General features: G+C 38.6%; 1 protein-coding gene and 1 long non-coding RNA gene across 2 annotated transcripts in view; one reads left to right on the plus strand and one right to left on the minus strand.

Moving 5' to 3' along the window:
* Nucleotides 1-24,323, plus strand: part of LOC134759637 (uncharacterized) — a 64,097-nt gene that overhangs the window by 16,305 nt on the left and 23,469 nt on the right. The gene's annotated exons all lie outside the window — the stretch shown is intronic.
* The window catches only part of LOC100445837 (ranBP2-like and GRIP domain-containing protein 3), a 74,941-nt gene that overhangs the window by 13,675 nt on the left and 36,943 nt on the right, over nt 1-24,323 (minus strand). Inside the window, 13 exon segments of the mRNA XM_063713388.1 lie at nt 444-638; nt 3,130-3,347; nt 5,912-5,935; nt 5,937-6,085; nt 7,932; nt 8,046-8,167; nt 9,209-9,358; nt 9,952-10,029; nt 10,125-10,225; nt 10,686-10,848; nt 11,831-11,941; nt 12,588-12,752; nt 13,216-13,335. Coding sequence (XP_063569458.1) covers nt 444-638; nt 3,130-3,347; nt 5,912-5,935; nt 5,937-6,085; nt 7,932; nt 8,046-8,167; nt 9,209-9,358; nt 9,952-10,029; nt 10,125-10,225; nt 10,686-10,848; nt 11,831-11,941; nt 12,588-12,752; nt 13,216-13,335 — 1,597 coding nt within the window.

The raw sequence follows: 24,323 nt of genomic DNA on the forward strand, positions 1-24,323 counted from the left end.
AATCTGGTAGGTACCATCTAATCAGCTGCCAGTGAATATAAAGCAGGCAGAAAAACCTGAAAAGGCGAGACTGGCCTAGCCTCCCAACCTACATCTTTCTCCTGTGCTGGATGCTTCCTGCCCTTGAACATCAGACTCCTAGTTCTTCAGTTTTGGAACTTAGACTGGCTCTCATTGCTCTTCAGCCTGCAGATGGCCTAGTGATCATGTAAGGTAATACTTAATAAGCATCCATCCATCCATCCCATCCATCCCATGCATCCATCCATCCATCCATCCAATTAGTTCTGTCCCTCTAGAGAACCCTAATACAAACAGGTAGTGGAATATTGAAAGAAATTTTATTGGAGCAGCCCAAAAAAGCGTATGTAACTTAGAGTAATAGTAATTAAATAAGACAGTGAAATTAAATAAGAAAAACATATTTAGACAGAGTAACATACCAAGTTTAGTTGTGGGAGAATTAAGCAGCTGCTCTAAAGACTGTGTGTATGTGCTGGTGGAAGACACAGACTCAGTATCAGTTGTTTCCATGCCTTTTCCCTCTTCCCGGGTTACAGTGTGCATGTCTAGAAGTGGGAGGTCTGTGTTTCTCCTTTCTCGAAGGTTCTTCAAAGATTGTTGAGAGGAAACTGGGTCTATTAGATTTTTTTTAAAGGTTAAGTGTGAGATTGTTCAAAATCTATTGATTCGGCCTTACAGAGATACACAATAAAATGAAAATGTCAAATGATAAGAGTAGAGGAATTAAGTAACTATAAGATAAGTGAAAGGTGTATGAAGAATTGCTAAAACATTTCTTAAAATTTAGTCATCAAGGCCGGGCATGGCTGAAATCTGTAATCCTAGCAATTTGGGAGGCTAAGGTGGGTGGATCACGAGGTCAGGAAGTTCAAGACCAGCCTGGCCAAGATGGTGAAACCCTATCTCTACTAAAAATACAAAAAATTAGCCAGGCACGGTGGCAGGTGCCTGTAATCCCAGCTGCTGGGGAGGTTGAGGCAGAGAATTGCTGGAAACCAGGAGGTGGAGGTTGCAGTGAGCCAAGATCATGCCATTGCACTCCAGCCTGGCAACAGAGCGAGACTCCAGCTCAAAAAGAAAAAAAAAAAAAAAAAAAACTTAGTCATCAAACTTTTAACTACGATAGTCATTTTAATAGAAGCTATAAATTAATTGCTACTAGCTAAGATAAACTGTTAGATAACACAGCTCATAATATAGTACTACTTATTTTTTATTAATTTAGAGTAGAGGGCCAAACTACTGCTAAATACTGGCCAAAATTAAAAAACTAGATTGTAGCAATTTTTCAGGATTAGGTATTTCAGATTGCTGCATACTTCTTGAAACATACTTGCTGAAATCTGCTTGGCAGACTCCTCAATCACTGCCCTTATACCTTTACCTCTGCAGCTTCTTAATTGTTGCTGCTCATACCTACAGTGCTCATACAGTAAGAGCCCAGAATCCAGGGCATGGAAATAATCAATTACATTGTCTAGCAAGACTTTCCTGTTTGCTGATAAACTGTAAAGTGTTTTTTTTTCTGAGACAGGGTCTCACTCTGTCACACAGGTTGGAGTGCAGTGGCACGATCTTGGCTCACAGCAACCTCTGCCTCCCAGGCTCAAGCCATCCTCCCACCTCAGCCCCACAAGTAGCTGGAACTTACAGGTGCATGCCATCCACCCAGATAATTTTTGTATTTTTAATAGAGATGGGATTTCACCATGTTGTTCAGACTGGTCTCAAACTCCTGGCCTCATGGGATCCAACTGCCTTGGCCTCCCAAAGTGCTGAGATTGCAGGGGTGAGACACCACGCCTGGTCTAAACTGTAAAGTTTATCAGGCCCTTTGACATGTATTGGTTTATTGATTCCCCAAAATCTGAAGTTCAGAGAAATTTAATGACTTTGCCCAAGGTCTCATAACTGAGTTAGAAACCAGAATTGTAATCTAGATTTTTAAACTTCAGATTTCATTTATTTTGCATTTCATTAAGTTGCCTTAGTCCTGACTGCCCTTTCTGAAGCATTTTCCTGGGTTTCTGGTAAGCTGACTGCTTATTCCACTGCTGATTGCTAGATTACAATCTCTTGTGCGACTTTTGCCCTGGCTGATTACTTCCTTTGTTGATTCTTTGGCATATGTTAAATTCTTCTGAAGTTGCTTTTTTACCCTAATAAGTGACTGATAGCTGCTAATGCTCCAGTGACAATATTTCCCATGGGAAACCAAAACACCATCAACTTGCTACTAAAATACTGCATCATCATGGCTGACATTTTTCCATTTCTTCCTGGAAGCAGAATGGAAGATACTGGGTGCGGCTGAACTAAAACTCCAACTAGCTGTAAATATGAAAGCAAAGAAGCTATATTGGTTATGCAATTCTACACATTCAGTGCCGCTTGAGTGTTTCTAAGTTCCTTGCTCTATCTAACGTTTCTATTTAAAAAGTAGACAAATTTGATGACTAACAACGGAGAACACGAAACAAATCTGGTGAATACTAGAATTAAGACGTGTCAGCCAGGCACAGTGGCTCATGCCTGTAATCCCAGCACTTTGGGAGGCCGAGGCGGGTGGATCACGAGGTCAGGAGATCGAGACTATCCTGGCTAACACGGTGAAACTGTGTCTCTACTAAAAATACAAAAAATTAGCTGGCCTGGTGGCAGGCACCTGTAGTCCCAGCTGCTCGGAAGGCTGAGGCGGGAAAATGGCGTGAACTCAGGAGGTGGAGCATGCAGTGAGCCAAGATCGCGCCACTGCACTCCAGCCTGGGCGACAGAGCAAGACTCCATCTCAAAAAAAAAAGACGTGTCATGAGACTGACAGAGCATGTTTAAGTCAGAGAAAAAGAAATACTCCTTTCCATTGAGGGTAAGGAATACGTCAAAGTCAGCATTCTAAGAGGTTATACAGGCTTCTGTAAGTATAATCAAGAGGGAAGGATTCAGATGATTCAAATATCTTTCTAGTAAGCAAATCCAAAATTCATTAGATTTGACACTAGTGACACCTAGTAAATTTTCTTTCTTATGAATTTGTGAAGAATGTATTTAAGAGACATAAATACCTGAAAACATGAACAACTAATATTTCCATGTGTACATACATACTTCTTGTGGTCGGTTCATTCTTAAGCTGGAAGAGCTGTGCTTCCATCTTGGAGAGCCGCTGCTGTAATGTCTCCACTGTCTTTCTGTGCTCTTCCTGCAAATGTCGCACTTGATCTCGGAAGCTATTTCGAAGGACCTCGTTCTGGGATGTGAGCTGACTCACAGTCTGTGTATGTTCAGATTTCATCATCATGTTCTCTGATTGTATTGAACACAATCTGAAAGATGAGAAACTTAGTTACAGAAGATCTTTCAATTTTATATGCTGACTTAGCCTTTCTCAACTGGGTTCTGCAAGAGAATTAGCTCTAAGACCTCTACTGAATGTATGAATCAACTTCTCTCCTACATACCTACACTGTACTCATTGTGAAATAACTTGATGAGAACTGACACTGGCTGTCATCTAGTTCAAATAATCTGTTACACATTTCAGATGAAGAACTCCCGTTAAGAAACTGTGTTGTGTTGTCCAGACTAGGAACTTCTTTCATGTTCATCAGAAAATAGGACTATATTTAAAGCATAAAATAATTATACTTTTAATTAGTCCACTTCTTCACATCATCGTATGTGGTAGCTCACATAAATGTAAGATTAATCTCCCTTTTATCTACTACCCTGAAAACATTAAAAAAAAAAAAACAAAACCCACACTCTTTTGATTTACTCAGAAAACTTTAGTGGACAGTATCGATTTTTGAGTCGATTAACATGAACCACAACAAACACAGACTTGGTTTACTATAGCTGTTTCAAATCTCACTGCACATGAGAATCACTGGAGTACCTTGTTGAAAATAGAGACGTCTAGTTTTCATGTTACACCCACTGAATCAGGACCTCAGTAGTGGTTCTAGGAATTCTCTACTTTTAGTAGTTTTCAATGTGATTTTTATGTACTTAGCCTGAAACTAACCAGTGGGCCTACAATTCGGGAACCATCACTTTTAATGGTTTACCTGTAGTTTTCATGTTTTATATGTTTGGCTTTGGTAAAAAGTAAATAAATAAATAAATAAATAAATTTCCTTTTATACAGGGGATCCACAGAATTCTCTCATGAAAATTAAAAAAATACAAAAGCTGCCAGAGAAAAAAGTAAAAGCCCCTTATTATTACTCTCATGCCTGGCAGGATAAAATCCCAATTCCACAGGTAGATAAACATTGTTAACAGTTTAGTCTGTACTTTTCCAAGATATTTTTTCTACCTGCTACACATATGGGCACCATACAAGGTTTAAAACAGGGTTTAGTGGCTGAAAGGAGAAATGCAATAAAATACCATGTTTCAGAAAAGAAATCTTAATTACTAAGTTCATATTGATTAATGAATCTAGAAAATACTAGTGTATACACATTTCTCTGCAAGCATTTTGTTCAAACAATATCTACCAAGAAAGTGAAGGAAGAACCATCGGAGGTTACAAAAATAGTCTAAGCAGGATAAAAATTAGAGGTAGGGTAAAGTGTCTATTCTCAGGCAGTATCACTGACATGTATGAATTTACCAATTTGAAAGCTAAATGCTTAAACCCCCCATCTGGAATCAGAATGATTGTGCTGACAGAAGTTCACTGTTCTGTCTTAGTTGTTACAGAGGTGTTTATATTAACTGTAGTCTCTGGGTAATACAGATATTCATTAGTTAGCCTAATTATCACATTCCTCTGGAACCATTTTCACAATCTGCTATAGAGAAAGTATGAATATTAAAACATTTTTTAAAAGTGGAGACTATATAAAGAGAAGGCTATTTCTTCATACTTGGGCACAGACAGTAACAATACCATTAGTTTTTAATATTTCTGAAGAAGAGGAAAGACTCCTAAAGATATCTCAAAATGCTATGAAAACTGGCACATAGTAGGTGCTCAAAAAACACTTACTGAAAAACTGAATTACTTTAGAGGAATCAACAGTGCTTTATTTGTGTTAGCAATGTAATTTGCAATAACTTTCCTAAAGAATAAGTGTTGGAGAATATCAAGCAAACATCACTATATATAAGATAATCTCATGGTAAACCCTGGTGATAGGCAGTTAGAAAACTGGTACATCTTCCCTGAAACTTTGGTTTACATGATTAACATGCAAATTCCACTGTTAACAGACAGAAGCCACAAAAAGCTAAACCTGCTTTCATTTTTCAGATTAGCATAAGATTAGGTATATATTATATAAGCAAATCTGTGATAAAATTATCTTAACACCCTTGATAAAAGATGCTCAATGAAGAATTCTTTTCCTCAGCCTAATACTCCTACTACCCAATTTCTTTATCACAGGAGTTGAAAACTTCTTGTTCACAATAATCTATTTATTTTGCCAATACTTCTAATGTCTATTTAAAGTATTATAGTGATGAACAAAATATGACAAATTGAAGACAGAATTGCAAAGATAAGTTGCATATTCTTTTTCAGTTAGCAACTATTTGGGTGTTTTCTTCTAGAAAAAAAATGCTTATGATTTGATACCTGGGTTGGAAAAGTAGCATGTTTTTGTTTGTTTTTTTAGAGAAACATCCTAGCCAACAAGGCTGTAGGAGACACAATACTGGATGAGCAGATAGACATTAATTGTTCTTAAAAATGCAAAATATAAAAGCAACGTAAAAGGCGAAGCTCTAAGGTAGATAAAGCAAAGTTACCAAGCCTTTAGAAATGTCTATTTTTTATTTTCTAATCTGCATTTATCTCAAGGATCAACATATTAGAAGTTTCAACAAAGAAATACATTGCTGTCTGGTACAGCGTTAGTGCTGCTAACAGCCTTACTTTTCCTGGAGTTCCGCCTCTTTGGACAGTTTCCTGCAGCATCTTGTTGTGCCTTTCTAGCAGTGTATCGTGTTCAGACTGCAATGTTTGAAGTTCAGATACATTAATCTGTAAGTTATTTTGGCTATCTTGTAATTTCATTTTTAGCTGGTCAATCAGCATTTCCAGATGTTCCTTAAAACAGAAATACAGTTTTAAAATTTTTTGAAAAAGGTGAATTTGATTTTGTGGTTTCAAATGTAGTTTAATCGTTCAACCTTTCAATGCCATACACTTGGATGATTCTAAAGGAAATATAATAGTCTGAAGAATTCAAGACTAGGATTAAATATAATACAAAAGATACTATAGCCAGATTTAAAATCTTAGGCACTACAGATTTACAAAAAATTTCTCCAAAATTTAGAATTTCATATTCAAAAAGGGGCATCAAAATAGCCTATTTTATGTTACAGGACTATGTCAGTTAAAGAAAAAACCTCACACTACTTTTTTTTTTGAGACGGAGTATGGCTCTGCTGCCCAGGCTGGAGTGCAGTGGTGCAATCTCGGCTCACTGCAACTTCCGCCTCCCAGGTTCAAGTGATCCTCCTGCCTCAGCCTCCTGAGTAGCTAGGACTACAGTTGCCCACCACCACACTCAGCTAATTTTTTATTTTTAGTAGAGACAGCATTTCACCATGTTGGTCAGGTTGGTCTTGAACTCCTGACCTTAGGTGATCCTCCAGCCTTGGACTCCCAAAGTGCTGGGATTACAGGTGTGAACTGCCATGCCCGGCACACTCACACAGTTCTTAAATTGTTGTTATAAGAATGGTATGTCAGACCAAGTTACAGTGAAAGATAATCCCTGAAGAAAAGCAGGTCTTTTTAGACTTGGAAAAAACACTAGGTGGAAATAGTTAAAATCCTGATTCTGCCACAATGAGTACAATACACTATTAGTTTCTTTTTTTTTAAAATGTATATTATAAGAAAGTAGAAGGAACACAAAACATTTACATTCATATAATGTGAACTCAAAACTTAGGCATGGTCAAAAATGGCTCTTGAAAATGGTGACATTTATATTTATGAAATGTATGAGCATCTAATTTCCCCTTTATATAATGAGCTACTGGAAAGAAAATACCATGTTTCAATCTACAGTCTCTATATTTAACAGATTCCTAAATGAAAGTAACAGAAACATAAACATACAAAAATTTCAGAATAATTAGTCTTGTTTAGAACAGTAAGAGCCAGATGTAAAACTGCTTTGAATACTGAACCGCTCAACACAGATGCCATGGAATGCCCTATCTCTCTCTTACTCCCAGTACAAACAGGATCTGTATGCTAGTTTTAAAGCAGCATAAACAATATACCATTCAAATAGAACTGAAATGGTCATAAATAAGAAAAGTTTAATTCTAGACCAAAATTCAGTACTAAATTTAAAATTTTTGAAATAAGTGAAATATTTTAAAGCAACTTCTGTTTAACCTAAATTAATGGTAAATAAGTATACTTAGCATTTTAATTTTTACTTCTAAATTTTCAAAATCGGAAAAACAAATCATAATGTAATTTTAATGCCTGTATTTTCTACCATGACAAGATCTTATTAAGACAAGATTGAACTGTGAGCCTATTATCTCATATCCTGGCTTCACTGTGCACTTTAACATCTAATTTTAGAGTTTGCAACAGTGTCCTTTGTAATGAAGTTTCCCTGTTACTGTTTGCAGACACAGTGAATTTTAGGCCGGGTGCTGTGGTTCACGTCTGTAATCCCAGCACTCTGAGAGGCTGAGGTGGGTGGATCATCTGAGGTCAGGAGTTTGAGACCAGCCTGGCCAACATGGTGAAACCCCGTCTCTAATAAAAATACAAAAATTAGCTAGGCATGATGGTGTACGCCTGTAATCCCAGCTACTCAGAAGGCTGAAGCAGGAGAATCACTTGAACCCAGGAAGCAGAGGTGGCAGTGAGCTGAGATTGCACCACTGCACTCCAGCTTGGGCAACAAGAGTGAAACTCTGTCTCAAAAAAAAAAAAAAAAAAAAAAAACAAACCATAATAGGATTTTCAATCTACTTGGTGAAGAACCTGCATTGTGGGAGGAAAACTGCATATTTAATTTAGACTTTACCTTTCTTGTTTAGCGCCCTCAGTTTCAGCCTGAGACACAGATTTATTTTTCTGTTGTTTTAGAACGTTATGAACTCGGACTTTGTAGCTCTCGAATTCAGAGGTTAGAGTAGCTTGTTCTGCCTATAACATTTAAAAGAGAGAAACATTTTCTATTGTAACAGGGTCCTTCTATTTTCTTTCAGAGATTAACAAATTGAGATAAAAACCTGTTTTTGAAAATGAGAAAGATAGCTGACATTCTTTTTGGTTTCTTGATTAACCTTGCTAAAAAGCATACTTCTGTTGGCTTTACACTTAAAAGTTTTTAATTGATACATAATTGTACATATTTATGGGGTGCATGTGATATTTTGATGGATGCATACAATGTGTAATAAGCAAATCAGGGTAATTAGGATATCCATTGCCTCCAACATTTATCAGGTCTTCATGTTGGGAGGCCTTACACTTTTTAAAGGCCTCTCAATAATACATATTTCCTGATAAGAGATCCGTTTCTACCATGTCTTCTACCCTGGTAGATTAATTTACTAACCATACATTTTATAGTGACACTATGTACTTTTGGAACTTTATAAACATTTTCTCTTATGATATCTCCTCTTTTTATAAATTTGAGAAAAATTAACTCAAAGAAATTAAGTTATTTGAACTTCAGTTTTCAAAACAGGGTGGTTAAGTGTTAAGTTCTAGGTCTTCCACTTTCTTGAAGTGATCTGTAAACTCCCACAACAGTGTTGCCATGATTGCTTAAATAAGAGCTGCATCTAACACAACCACTGCACTGTGCCTGTTTTGGATGATGACAAGAAAGTAGGCCCCCCACAGCCATGCTATTAAAATGTTATTTTATAATCATTTAGCCCTAAGAACTGTAACACTTTTCTAATAAAAAAAGCTTTATAAATAAGTGACACACAAATTGCAAAACAAGGTTGAAATGGAAAAAACATCATGTTTTCCCTTTTGGCAAAAAAAGTGATCCAAGTTACGATTAGGGTTGGCATGGGATTGGGGTTAGACCCAGATTAACTGAACAGGTCTTAATCTAATAAGTGCTCTTAACAGCAAAATACTAAAAAGGGAGAGCACAGCCCTGGAGTAAACCAATGACTAGCTGATAATAAAATCCCAGTGGCTTGCTGTGGCTGAAGAACGCACCTTGGCAGCACAGCTCTCTTCCTGTAGTGCTGTCACTCTCTGCTGGTACGCACTTAGCGTACACTGGTGCTGTTCCGCAGAGGTTTTCAGGTGCTCGTGGATTTTGTGCTTCTCTGATGTTATTTCAGCCAGCTGTATCTGGGGGTAAATCTTTAAATTTAGCTTTAGCAAATCCTATCTTCACTAGTTAAAGAGGTTTTCCTTAAAATACAAACTTTAGGTTTGAGACATAAGTACACATAAGGCATAATTAAGTAGTGAAATATTTTTATGTATTATTATTGAAAAAGTAGAGACAAGTAGAACATTTTCTCACTAAGCTATCTTTTCTTAAACCAACATCAATTCAAAAAAATGAACATCCCAGACTACATATTTAACATACAATGTTTAAATACTTCAAGACATTATATATATAAATATATACGCAAACATAGCAAACGTATAAAATCATTTTATAAACTGTTCCTTGTGACTGCAATATCATTAAGTTCAGATGCAGGCTTATTTTATTTTAAACTATTCTATAGTATATTACGAATTTCCAAATACGTGAAAATAATCTAGCTTCAGCTAACCAATATACTCCAGTTATATGCCAGACTTGATTTATTGTTGTAACTTCCTCAAAATATTGAGGAATCTTTCTAGATATCCTTATAGGATAATTAATAAAATCTCTAAATGGTACTTCACTTCTACATGAAAAAACTTTTTTTAATCTTAAAAAGTAAAACCCTTACTTTATAGACTTCTACTTGCTGCTGGCTTGCCTCCAGCTCACCTTTTAAAGATGCTTGAAGTATTAAGTGATCAGTTTCCTACAGAATAAGAATCTTGGTTAAATTTTTTTTAATGTTACTCACAAATAAATTATGAACAAGTACTAAAATACGAAACTGAAAAATTAACGTACTGCTTGCTTTGAATCTGCCAGTTCCTTTTTGGTTTTCACAAGCAATTGCTTGATTTTGGTGTTTTTTTCTTCATATTGTTGTACTGAAGACTGTAATGAAGCTAGCACAAGAAATAATTTCAGCAGAAAAAGATGTAACAATTTTTATCAGTGAATTTAAATACACAAATATGTCTCCTTTGTATTGGCTTATCTTTAAGCCTGTTTTAGCTTTTTATTATGGAATACTTCAAACATATGTGACAGTAGTAACAACAGTGCCATAAACTCTACTGTACCCATCTCCTGGCTGTAACAATTACAACCCATAGACAATCTTAGTTAACCCAGACCAGGAAACAGCAAGGTACTTAAGAAATGTTAAAGTGAATAAATGTGGACTATAAACATCTTAATGGCAAATAGTTTTACACCCATTCTGGGTCCCCAGTAACATTTATCACTGTGTTAAACACCCGACTGACAGTGAAAGACTGGTGAAATAAACAAGTAATGCCCCCCACCAAATCAAGTTGTTATGATGAAATAATTAAAAGGTAAAGTGAATTTTCTTTAACTCACTTATTTCTTCTTGTAGGGTTTCTTGTTTCTGTTTTTGAATTTTTATTTCTTGCTCCAAATCTTCTATCTTGTTGTTTTTATTAGTTAACTTTTGATTTAGTTCTTTCATCAAACGTTCATAATCAGCTATTTCCATATTCATCAATGTGGTCTGTTGGGCATCCTGCACATTTTATAAGTAGAAGATTTACACAATAGTAGATCAGTTCATTTGTAAATTTTTTTTGTCATTTGTAAAATTGCTAAAATGATGCCACAGCAATAAATGGGTGCTTTTCTGTAATACTGAAATCGTTTACACTGTAACAAAGAAATGAGGAGTTGGATATTTTCTAGTTTTTAATTTCACAAAATATTTTCTAGTAGTTTAACCCAACTTTCTTAGTTTCATTTTATTTCATTATAACTAACTACAACTGACAGTTGTAGCTTGCGGAGCTCTTATTTATAAAATACTAATATGTCAAGTGGCTCTTATAGTACATTTCTTTTTAGCCTCATCTTTGAAGGAGTAAAGTCAGCCAAAGTTTTAAGCATAATACAAATTTCAAGCTTTGACATTAATTAAATCTTAATGTGTCATACAACAATCATGTATACAAAATGAAATGTCAAACCAAAATCTTGTAAATCAGGAGCCTAGATTCTTCTGAAAGGACTGGTACTTAGAGAATTAAGTTAAATTTTCAATTTTTTGAGCAAATAATTTATAAAGCATTATTTTAGTAGCACAAGTAACATTCTAAAACACTTCTTTTCAACATGTATAGAATAGTTTAACAATGCAGGCTGAGTGTGGTGGCTCACACCTATAATCCCAGCACTCTGAGAGGCTGAGATGGGTGGATCATTTGAGGTCAGGAGTTCCAGACGAGCCTAACCAAATTGGTGAAACTCCATCTCTACCAAAAATACAAAAAATTAGCCGGGTGTGGTGACGCATGCGTGGAATCTCAGCTACTTGGGAGGCTGAGGCACAAGAATTGCTTGAACGCGGGAGGCGGAGGTTGCAGTGAGCCGAGATCATGCCACTGCACTCCAGCCTGGGCCACAGCGTGAGATCGCAGAGAGAACAGAACAAACAGAACAACAAAACAGAACAATGTGAACATTACATCAATTTTCATCCTAGTGTTTTATTTTACCTTTTTAACCAGCTCTAATTCTTGCATGGTTTTCTGAAGCTGTTTCTTTTCCTTTTGAAGTTGTACCTGAAGTTCTTCAAGTTCACTTACAGTAGTGGCATGTGCCTGAAACTAAAAATAAAAACAACCCACACAACCCAACCAACATTAAAAAGGTATTTTTAAGGGGCTTTAAAATAAATCTGACAGCCTGGCGTGGTGTCTCACACCTGTAATCCCAGCACTTTGGGAGGCTGAGGCGGGTGGATCACAAGGTCAGGAGATTGAGACCATCCTGGCTAACACAGTGAAACCCCGTCTCCACTAAAAACACACATGAAAAATTAGCTGGGCATGGTGGTGACTGCCTGTAATCCCAGCTACTCGAGAGGCTGAGGCAGGAGAATGGTGTGAACCCGGGAGGTGGAGCTTGCAGTGAGCTGAGACTGCGCCACTGCACTCCAGCCTGGGCGACAGAGCGAGACTCCGTCTCAAAAAAAATAAAATAAATAAATAAAAAAAAATAAAAAATAAAAATAAATAAATAAAATAAATCTGACATGCTAAAATACAGAAAGTTTGGGAATATTTCAATGTTTAAAATGTATACACCCCCAAATCACAGCATGGATTCTCAAATTTATGGTTGGTATTAAGGAATTAATGAACTCTGCTGTATTCATAAATGCTACTCTTTAGTAAGTCTTCCCTTCATTTAAATAATATTTTGGTAAATGCATCATATATATGTGAATCAATCTCACAGGATTGTTTTTACCTTTATCTTCTGTTCTTTCTGAAGTTTTTCAGCTTCTAATTCTTTGTCTATCATTGCTTTGGCTCTCTGGACTTCTAAAATCTGTACTTCTAATAATTCGGCATTAGACTTTAGTGTCTCAATACGAGCCAGGAGATATTCATTATCAGAATTTATTTTTTCACACTGAAATGACAAATGATTCATTACTATAAACATGCAGAAAACATATACAGCAGAGGAAGAATGAACAGGTACATTAATGAGAATATTGGCATAGTGTGACAAATGAAGATTTCCAAGTCCATGCTACAGAACGATAATATTAAGAATCAGTTTTAAAATCTGTCATTGAAATACTAATATGGTAAACCTTACAAGAGATCAGGTTGCACTGGCAGAGCAAAGAGCAGAAATGAAAAACAAACAAACCCCCAAACAAACAATTCTCTAGGGGAACTGAGATTAGAATAATAAGCAAGATAGTTGCTAGCTGTTTCGTCTTATTCTTCTCTCCTAAGTGGGAAGGAGGGTGAAGTGGGGGGGGAATAAATTCTGTTTCCGACTATATTTAATTTTTTATGCAAAAAGTATTGAGATTAAAATATACCTGTGATAGTTTTCATTTTTGGATTTATTAAAAAATTACCTGCAAAGTCGAATTTCTTAATTGTCTTGTAAGGTCTTCAATATGACGCTCAAAATTATCAGCACGTTCTTTTTCCACATCCAGTTGCTCTGACTGCTTTTCATATTCTAATAAAAGATTCTTCAATAAAAGAAGGATTTAACTTTGGCATATTATTATGCATTCAACAGGTCAGACTTCATCATCAAGCCACCTTAAGATTCATGAGTCCATTCCGGATGCTTAAAATATTTACCCAAGTTGAACAGAATACCTAACTGGCATTAGGTAATAAAATTAGCATATTTTGGGTAACTTTTAGTATTGGAGGGTGGGGGAAACATATGAAAGGAGAAGAAAATTTAAAATATAAACAATATAATAGCTCCAAGGTTAAATATTCTACTCATTAACAAAAATGAACTTCTGAAATGTAACCACAATTTAAGGATAGATAAAACGTTTAATAAACACAATTTAAGGACAGAGGATAAAAAGTTTAACCTGGATACCTAACTCTACCTGAAGAATTCTGATGAGAGAAATATTCCAGGCCTGACCTAATATAAGGTAAAGGTGCTAATGAAAGAACACTGGAAGACATTCATAGATTTAGTCTCTCACACTCTGCAGTGACACTTTCAGTATTTCCTGAAGAATCCAAAGCCAACTGAATTTTCTTTGATATTCCTAGTTGGCCTACTGAAGGACAGAATGATCAGACTTTTTTGCCACACACAAGCTAATTAGGTTATCCACCAAAATATGTAAATGAGATTCAGTTTCGAGATTGCATGTAGTTCTTTTTCTCTCTCTCTCCTTCCTTATAAATCCTGTTTTTGCCTTTGTTTCTGGAAAACTTCTATTTTCTTCCCATAAATGTGCCCGCAAAATTACTAGCAAAATGGTGTTTTAAAAAAATTTTTTAACTTTTAAGTTCAGGGGTACATGTGCAGGTTTGTTATGTAGGCAAACTTGTGTCACAGGGGTTTGTTGAACAGATTATTTCCCCATCCAAGTACTAAGCCTGGTACCCATTACTTATTTTTCCTGATCCTCTCCCTCCTCCTACCCCTCCACCTTCTGTTAGGCCCCAGTGTCTGTTGCTCGTCTGTATGTGTCCATGTGTTCTCATCATTTAGCTCCCACTTATAAATGAGAACATGTGGTATTTAGTTTTCCATTCCTGCATTAGTTTGCTAAGGATAGTGGCTTCCAGCTTCATACATGTCCCTGCAAAGGACATAATCTCATATTTTTTTATGGCTGTGTAGTATTCCATGGTGTATATATACCAATTTTCTTTATCCAGTCTACCACTGACAGGCCCTTCGGTTGATTCCACGTCTTTGCTATCATGAATAGTGCTGCAGAGAACATACACGTACATGTGGCTTTATGACACAATGACTTACATTCCTTTGGGTATATACCCAGTAACGGGATTGCTGGGTCAAATGGTATTTCTGTTTTTAGGTCTTTGAGGGATCTGTTTTCCACAATGGCTGAACTAATTTACACTCCCACCAAAAGTGTAAGTGTTCCTTTTTCTCTGCAACCTTACCAGCACCTGTTATTTTTTTGACATTTTAATAGTAGCCATCCTGACTGATGTGAGGTGGTATCTAATTGTGGTTTTATTGCTAGCACACTGTTTATGTTTTCTTGCAAAGTTTATATTTGGAAGTTCCACTGAGATATTATGCGTAAAAGAGAAACAACATTAACCAAGAGGACTGTGAAGCCTGGCAGTGGCTTTCCTGTGGACCTGGACCTCTTGTGTCCTTGGCTCACCTCCACAGGCTTCTCTGGTGGTTTTTTTTTTAAGATGGAGTCTCGCTCTGTCGCCAGGCTGGAGTGCAGTAGCGCGATCTTGGCTCACTGCAGCCTTCGCCTCCCGGGTTCCAATGATTCTCCTGCCTCAGCCTCCGGGGTAGTTGGGATTACAGGCATGTGTCACCACGACCAGCTAATTTTTGTATTTTTAGTAGAGACAGGGTTTCACCGTGTTGGCCAGGCTGCTCTTGAATTGACCTCAGGTGATCCGCATGCCTCAAGCCTCCCAAAGTGTTGGAATTACAGGCATGAGCCACTGAGCCCGGCCTCTGCTGGGTCTTGTGTGGCATTTATGCTCTTTTGGATCGTGCTTGCGAAATCTTTTTTTTGAGATGGGGTCTTGCTCTGTCGCCCAGGCTGGAGTGCAGTGGTGCAACCTCAGCTCACTGTAACCTCTGTCTCCTGGGTTCCAGCGATTCTCCTCCCTCCGCCTCCCAAGTAGCTGGGACTATAGGTGTGTGCCACTACAGCCAACTAATATTTGCAGTTTTAGTAGATGACAGGGTTTCGCCATGTTGCCCAGGCTGGTCTCAAACTCCTGAGCTCAGGCAATCTGCCTGCCTAGGTCTCCCAAAGTGCTAGGATAACAGGTGTGAGCCACCATGCCCGGCTCTTGCTTCCCAGATCGGATCCTTGACTAACGCACTTTTGTTTCTAATTCTCATTTACATATGGTCAATTATTTGACTCAACTGGTGGCTGACTGTTACAATCTGAATTTTGATTTTATAGTCTGTCCATTTAGTGATTTCAGTGGCAGAAGACAAGACTTGGGAATCTAGAATCTGGCTTATGTTCTATTTTTTTTGAGACGTTGTCTTGCTCTGTCGCTAGGCTGGAGTGCAGTGGCGCGATCTCAGCTCACGCAACCTCCACCTCCCTGGTTCAACCAATTCTCCTGCCTCAACCACCATGTCCAGCTAATTTTTTTGTATTTTTTAGGAGAGATGGGGTTTCCCCATGTGGCCAGACTGGTCTCGAACTCCTGACCTCAGGCAATCCTCAAGCTATGGCCTCCCAAAGTATGTTTTTCTATGTTTATTTATGAGTTTGCTACTTCTTGGCACACATGCATACAGGGTTGAGGTATCACTAGGGTCTTTTCTTTTCCATAGAAAGAAGATTCTGTGCTTGTTTAGTATTTGGGTAGGCTCCTCTAGAAATCAGAGATATTTATCCTCTTAGTCTCTATCTGGCCTTCTTCATTTTTACTCATTCTGGTTCCAATTGCTGTCAATAGCTGTAAAAACTGAATTGCTATGCCAAAGCATAATAAATAATGGCTCCCTTTGGGAAATTCTGATTTTAATCAAGTATTATTCCTAAGGGGAGTCTTGGAACAAAAACGAATGCCATGCATACAAGAGTCTACTTTCCTTATGCAGGGTAGACACTTCTAAACATCTGAATAATTACAAATTATTGTCCCTCTAGGACTCCTGTGTGTTCAGATCTTTTAATAAACCGATACAAGTTATTACAAGTGATATGAACACTAAAAAACTAGCCAAATTAACAAACTCCAAAAATTACTCAGTATCTTTATAATGATGCATCCTGAAGAACCTAATAGAGCATAGGTATATGTGTTTTTAAAAGTGATCAACATTAATAAACATTTCAGCACCTCTGGTTCTACCTTAAATCCTGTCACATTTTTATATGTAAGTTTATATTACATATGAAAATATGGTAATGAAATTTGAAAATTTAAATTTATACATGACAAAGAATTAGTATGCTTATATATAAAGATCTTATAAATCCATTAAAAAACCCATTTAAAATTTATATATGGGCTTCTTCATAAGAGCAAGTTACATGAGGAACTTGCTTCTTTACATTTTAAGAGACCCTATAATCTATTAATTTCTTCCAGAGGTAGACCAGACATATCAATTTCAAGTAGTTAAATCTATCAATCTTTTCCTTTGTAATTTGTTAAAATACTTTAGGTAGGGGTGCAGTGGTACAATCTCCACTCACTGCAACTGCCACCTTCCAGGTTCAAGTGATTCTCGTGCCTCGGCCATCCGAGTAGCTAGGACTACAGTCACCATGAGTGTGTGTGCCACCATGCCCAGCTAAATTTTGTATATTTTGTAGAGACAGGGTTTCGCTGTGTTGGCCAGGCTGATCTCAAACTCCTGGCCTCAAGTGACTCACCCACCTTGGCCTCCCAAAGTGCTAGAATTACAGGCGTGAGCAACTGCACCTGGCCTAAATTTAGTATCTAAAGTTTGAAAAAGTCTTTTGTATCCAAAAGTCAGTTAAAAAAAAGATCAAGTACTAAAAAATATTTTTCACAAAATTTTTTAACCCATCCAGAATACATTTTGCTATGTGGAGTGAAATAAAAACCTAATTCCTTAGAAGGAATTTCTTTCTTCATTGGTTTCTGTTTCAAACTTTACTGAGATGGTATAGCTTAGTTGATGAAACAACAGATCTGGAACGAGACTCCCTGAATTAAAATTTCAGCTCTGCTCTGTTACTTGTTCTGTGACCCTGAGGTTTCTTAAGAAATCTGAGTCTGTGACTTTGAGTTCCTTCATCTATTTATGCCTCAGAGTCCTCACTTGTAAAGTGTTGATGCTAATATACTTGGGGGTTGTTTTGAGAATTAAGTGTATTGAGATATGTAAAGTGCTTAGAAGAGAGCCTGGCACCTGTTTGTTGTTATGCGGAAGTATCTATCTCTTCTGCTACATTAATCTGTACCATTCTTGCATCAGAATTCTACCATTCTTGCATCAGAATTCTACCACATTACTGTAACTGTGATAAGTTTTAGTGTCTCTTTCAGTAGGATGTCACTTTTTTCTTTTCATTTACAAAAAATTTAGCTACTCTTGCTAGTTTTTTACTTAAAACTTAGAATTCTCTCAAGATCCAGCCAAAAAAACTCTACAATTTTTAACGAATTTGTCTTAGAATTTATAAACCAATCTGAGAACTGATAGTTCAAATAATAGTCATCCTATATAAGTTTTGCAGTTTTCTTCATTAAGTGCCAAAACTTCTCATTTAAGTGCTTCCTAAGATTGGATTTTATGGCTGCTGTGGGATTTTTTTTTTTTCATCAAATCCTGCCTGATTACCACTCACTCTCTTCTCCCTACCCACCTTACTTTTTTTTTTTTTAATGAAGTATTTATTGATCATTCTTGGGTGTTTCTCGGAGAGGGGGATATGGCAGGGTCATAGGATAATAGTGGAGAGAAGGTCAGGAGATAGACACATGAACAAAGGTCTCTGGTTTTCCTAGGCAGAGGTCCCTGCAGCCTTCTGCAGTGTTTGTGCCCCTGGGTACCTGAGATTAGGGAGTGGTGATGACTCTTAAAGAGCATGCTGCCTTCAAGCATCTGTTTAACAAAGCACATCTTGCACCGCCTTTAGTCCATTTAACCCTGAGTTGACACAGCACATGCTTCAGAGAGCACGGGGCTGGGGGAAAGGCCATAGATCAACAGCATCCCAAGGCAGAAGAATCTCTCCTAGTCAGAACAAAATGGAGTCTCCTATGCCCACCTCTTTCTACACAGACAGAGCAACAATCTGATCTCTCCTTCCTTTCCCCACACTTCCCCCCCTTCTTTTCAACAAAACCGCCATCGTCCTCATGGCCCGCTCCCGATGGTCGCTGTCTCTTCGGAGCTGTTGGGTACACCTCCCAGACAGGGCGGCAGTGCAGAGGCGCTCCTCACTTCCCAGACGGGGTGGCGGCCAGGCAGAGGCACTCCTCACCTCCCAGATGGGGCGGCCGGGCAGAGGCGCTACTCACCTCCCAGATGGGGTGGCAGCCAGGCAGAGGCGCTCCTCACTTCCCAGAGGGGGCGGCCGGGCAGAGGCGCTCCTCACCTCCCAGACGGGGCGGCCAGGCAGAGGCGCTCCTCACTTCCTCCCAGACGGGGTGGCGGCCGGGCAGAGGCGCTCCTCACCTCCCAGACGGGGCGGCCGGGCAGAGGCGCTCCTTACTTCCCAGACGGGGCGGCCGGGCAGAGGCGCTCCTCACTTCCCAGACGTTGGGCGACTGGGCAGAGGCGCTCCTCACATCCCAGACGATGGGCGGCCGGGTAGAGACGTTCCTCACTTCCTATACGGGATGGCAGCTGGGCAGAGGCGCTCCTCACTTCCCAGATGGGGTGGCCGGGCAGAGGGGCTCCTCACATCCCAGACGATGGGCGGCCAAGCAGAGACGCTCCTCACTTCCTAGACGGGGTGGCGGCGGGGCAGAGGCTGTAATCTTAGCACTTTAAGAGGCCAAGGCAGGAGGCTGGTAGGTGGAGGTTGTAGCGAGCCGAGATCACGCCACTGCACTCCAGCCTGAGCACCATTGAGCATTGAGTGAGCGAGACTCCGTCTGCAATCCCAGCACCTTGGGAGGCCGAGGCAGGCAGATCACTCGAGGTCAGGAGCTGGAGACCAGCCCGGTCAACACGGCGAAACCCCGTCTCCACCAAAAATACTAAAACCATTCAGGCGTGGCGGCGTGCGCCTGCAATCCCAGGCACTCGGCAGGCCGAGGCAGGAGAGTCACAGGAGCCTGAGGCAGGGAGGTTGCAGCGAGCCAAGATCACGGCAGTACAGTCCAGCTTCGGCAATAGAGGGAGACCGAAAAAAGAAGGAGAGGGGGACCGAAGAAGGGAGAGGGAGGGGGAGGGGGAGGGAGAGGGCCCCTCTCCTTCATTATAAACAAAAAATTAGTATCATTTCCTAGCTAGGAGAAATAACAGTACACCGTAAGATACAGATTCTTGTTCCACTTCTGCTATTACTCAGTAAAGACACCTTGGGTAAATCAGCCTCTCTTGGCCTCAGTTTACTCATGTCTAAAGTCTTCATTTCTAAGGTCCCTTGGGACAATGACATTATCAGATTCAAAACAGAATAAGGCTCTATGTTCTACAGTAGTGTATAGGCACATTCGTTTTTAGGTCAGGGATTCCTAACCTAGAGCTCACAGAAACTATACGCAAGTATACATCCACTTTTAAGTTAACACTTTTCACATTTCTCAAAGACCGTATCTTTAAAAATAAAAGATTAAGAGCTACCTTAGCTAGTAATAAAACCGGTATACTTAAAAAAAAAAATTCAGAGATTGTTACTTTATCATTGTACTTGTTTGGCATGGCTAAGATGTGTTACTGGTCACTAATGGTGAGATTTCACTTCCCTAACCTGTTCTTGAAGGCCTTCAACAGATCCCACTTCTTCTTCCACTCTAGTAGCCACACTTCTAAAAATGATCTGTGCAACACATATAATATGCAAGCTGTAGAATGCTGGCTGTTAAAAATGGGGTCCATTTTCAAATACAACATTTTTCTAAACCATGCACAAAAGAACAGCCCTACAGGGACACTCTTCCATATTGTATACATGCCGTTGCCACTACATTTGAATACTGGCAGACGTTAGTGGCTAAAGATAAACATTAGATAAAACATAGGTCTTCACTGAGCAGACCTGAAATAACAGAGCAATGAAGTACATTACAAATCAGCATCCCAGTACATTTAAAAAAAACAAACCAACAAGGGTGTCATGCCACCAGTCAAAAGGTACTTTGCTTAAACTGGCATTCTTTAACATGCATGTTGTAGTGGTAAGTACTTAATTTCATACAGCCACAGTTATTAATACTTTGCTAAGAGCTACCAGCTGCTAAAAACTGCTGTTATCTCATACTGAGAATGCTAGTTCTATACCTTTGCTCTCAGGCTGTGAGGAAGGGGTGCTAGTCCAAAAGGCCATGGGATTAGATTTAAAAAGGCTAAAATTAAATCCTAGAAAATAAAGAATATTTTTTAACATTTTGGGAAACAAAATGAATATGCTTTTAAAACATAAAAAGCCAGATTCCCTCAATTTATACCACCAATCTGATTGTCTTACATATTCATTTATCCCTGTAGTTTCATTCTTTGCTCATTTAATAAATGAGCAAGACTGACATACAACTTGAGAACATCTCAATATCATGTTCTTTTTTTTTTTTTTTGGAGACAAAGTCTCACTCAGTCACTCAGTCAGGCTGGAGTGCAGTGGCATGATTTCAGCTCCCTGCTACCTCCATCTCCTATGCTCAAGCGATCCTCCTGCTTCAGCCTCCTGAGTAGCTGCTAATTATAGGCACGCACCACCATGCCCAGCTCATTTTTGTATTTTCAGTAGAAACAGGGTTTCACCATGTTGGCCAGGCTGGTCTCGAACTCCTGAGCTCAAGTGATCTGCCCACCTCAACCTCCCAAAGTGCTGGCATTCTAGGAGTGAGCCACCGTGCCCAGCCTCAATATCATGTTTTCTGAGTGACAAAAGAAACTGAACAAATGAAAATGAACACTTTAAAAAAAGACTCACGTTAATGCGCATGATTCAAGCATGAGTCCGTATACTGTACTGAGTTCTTTTGCTCTGCCCTAGCATGATAGAAGTATCTTCCAGTTACTGAAATGTCTTAAACTAAGTTCTCTTGCTCTTTGAAACCTCACCGTGAACTTATTAACGGAGAAAAAAAAAAATTGCTCAAATATTTTGGGGGTGTTCACAAAGCATCATTTATATCCCAACATTAGTATCCTACAAAGAGTCTGCATCAAGCTAAACATTAAAAGAAAGAAAAACTGTGCTTAACTTAACAACAAAGTACTTACCCTTTTCTGGTGTTTTAAATGTGTAGTTGATTGAAGATTCTTCCGTTGGAAAGGAAGCAAAGAGATTTTTGACTTTGCTATCTGAAGACTGTTCCATATCAGAGTTCTTTGACAGTTCACATTTGTTAGGTTCCACTTTGCTTTCAGATCCACTCTGGTCTACTGAACTAGTTTCACTATTGTTACTTTTCAAAGGTGCATTAAAACTAAATCCAGGAGAAACCACTGCTTTTGTTGTTGTTTCAGAAGCGCTAGACACTTCAACTTCTGAAGTTGCATCTGCTACATCATCACCCTGAATAACATCTGTCCTCTCTCTTGTGGTTTCTTCTAATACAGCTACAGCAATTTTGCCACATGGTGACTCTCTGGGAGTGCTTGACCGAGAAACATGAGGTTGTTATCAAAGAATCTTTTTCCTAGGCTGTTTTTGCTTCATCAAAAAAAATTTTTTTTTTTTAAGCTTTCCAAAAAGAACATATTCTTATTTTATTTATTCTAATTTAATTACCCTTTTTAAAAAAATTATTATTATACGTTTGCTTTTATGGTATATGTGTGCAATGTGCAGGTAAGTTACGTATGTATACATATGCCATGCTGGTGCACTGCACCCACCAGCTCGTCATCTAGCATTAGGTATATCTCCCAATGCTATCCCTCCCCCCTCCCCCCTCAAAAATTTTCTTAAACGAGTCTGCAACATCCTGTAGTTTAAAACAAACAGCTAAATGCTCTACTTTTCTTTCTCCATCTGCAAAATCACATGCAGTCCACACCCATACTCTTTCTGTTCCTTTCATATTTTGCAAAGTCATGTCTGGAGTTATTCTGTGATTGGCACAAAGTTTTAATACTTGGTCCCTTCTCATCACTATACGAACTTGCTTATTATCATAATTCTGTAAAATCTTTATATCACCAATGCCCTTTTCTTTCCATTGACCAACATCTTTATCATATCTGTAGAGTTTTGCCCTGTGACTAAAAACAACTTGTTCATTTTCCTCACCACTGGATACTTCAACTAGATCAGGTAAAGGAACAACAGGTTCAAAGTACTGTCCATCTCTCTCTTCTTCTTGAGTAACATCAGATTCTTCATCAGTGCCAACTGAAGTCCCACTCTGATTCAACTTGGCAGGAGACTTAGATGGACTCAAAGCAGATTTCAAACTCAAGTTAAATCCTGTTGTTGACTCACCAGAGCGGAAAAGATTTTTTCTCACAGGGCTACCTGCCAATGCAGAAGCATGTACTGAGCTACTACTAACACTATCATCCAAAGCATCTTCCCTTAAATCGTAGTTATCCCATTCTAATGTGGGCCCAGTGTTTTCAGGATTGGGTTTTATTGTTGTGTCTGAGGCACTGGCTGCATCTGTATCTGAACTCTTATCCTCTTCCTCAGTGACTTTTGTTTGATCATTTGTCAAAAATGTTTTGATATCTTTCAGTCCACTCTTCATTTCTTCAGCTCTCTGTATTAACTTGGCAGCTCTGCCAGTATCTACAAGTTTATGGGGAGTTTGAAGTGGTATGTCTAACAGAAGCCGCTGGCATTCCTCAAATCTCTGCTTGAATTCTTCAGCCAGCTCTGGTGTTTTAAATTTTGCTGCCAACTGCTCTAGCTTGGCATCACCACCAGAGAAATCAATGGCTAACCAGATCCATGCTCTATCTGATCCAGAGAGAGGCTTCAGGTTCATTGTAGTCGTTATCCAATGATTAGCACACACTTTTAGTACTTGTTCTCTTCGCATCAGCATTCTTAGTTTGCCATTGACCTCATTTTTGAGAATTTTTAAGTTCCCCAAGCCCCTTTCTTTCCACTGACTTATCTCAGCATCAAATCTAAATAGTTTTACCCGCTGTGAATACAGAACTTTTTCATCTTCTTCTCCTGTTACAAGTTCTACTTTTTCAGGCATTTGAACTACTGGTTCAAAATGGATGTCATCGCTGTCCTCAGTCTTATAGGCATCATCATCTTTCTCAAAATCACCAGAAGTGTTTGCTTTATTGGCCATTTTACCGCATTGTGATGAGAATAATTTTTCTCCAGCACCTGAAAATCCCTTGAAATTGGGCTCTTTTTTGCCAAACTGAAATCCTTCTCCTGAAGTTGATTTTGCAAGATCTGCAAATGTAAACGTGCTACTTGTTTGGCCAACAATCACAACACGACCATTCTTCTGGCTACTAATATCCTGAGCCTGGAAGCCAGTATCATTTTCAAGAGGCTTTTCACTTTTCTTTTCTTCATTTCCTGGTTCCGAAATGCCAAATTTAAATCCATCAGCAGACACAGGGATGGAAAATCCTTCTTTGGTTGACTTAAATTCTGTATTAGAAGAACCCTGAAACATACATGAAGGTGAATTTTCTTGATCCACATGCCCAAATTTGAATGCTTGCTCTGTATTGCCAAACTTAAAAGCTTTTTCTGAGAAATTACTTTTAAATCCTGTTTCCACCTGACTTCCAGAAGAGTCATGCAACTTCATTTCTGAACCCAATGTGAAAGCTGAAGGAGCTTCTGCAATAGGTTTATAAGTTGGTTTAGAGGCATCACAAGCCACACATTTTAAGAAAGAACTCTCATTTTGTACACAGCAAACACTACAGTCCCAC

This window comes from Pongo abelii, chromosome 12, assembly GCF_028885655.2.
Source record: "Pongo abelii isolate AG06213 chromosome 12, NHGRI_mPonAbe1-v2.0_pri, whole genome shotgun sequence".
Classification (NCBI taxonomy): Eukaryota; Metazoa; Chordata; class Mammalia; order Primates; family Hominidae; genus Pongo; species Pongo abelii.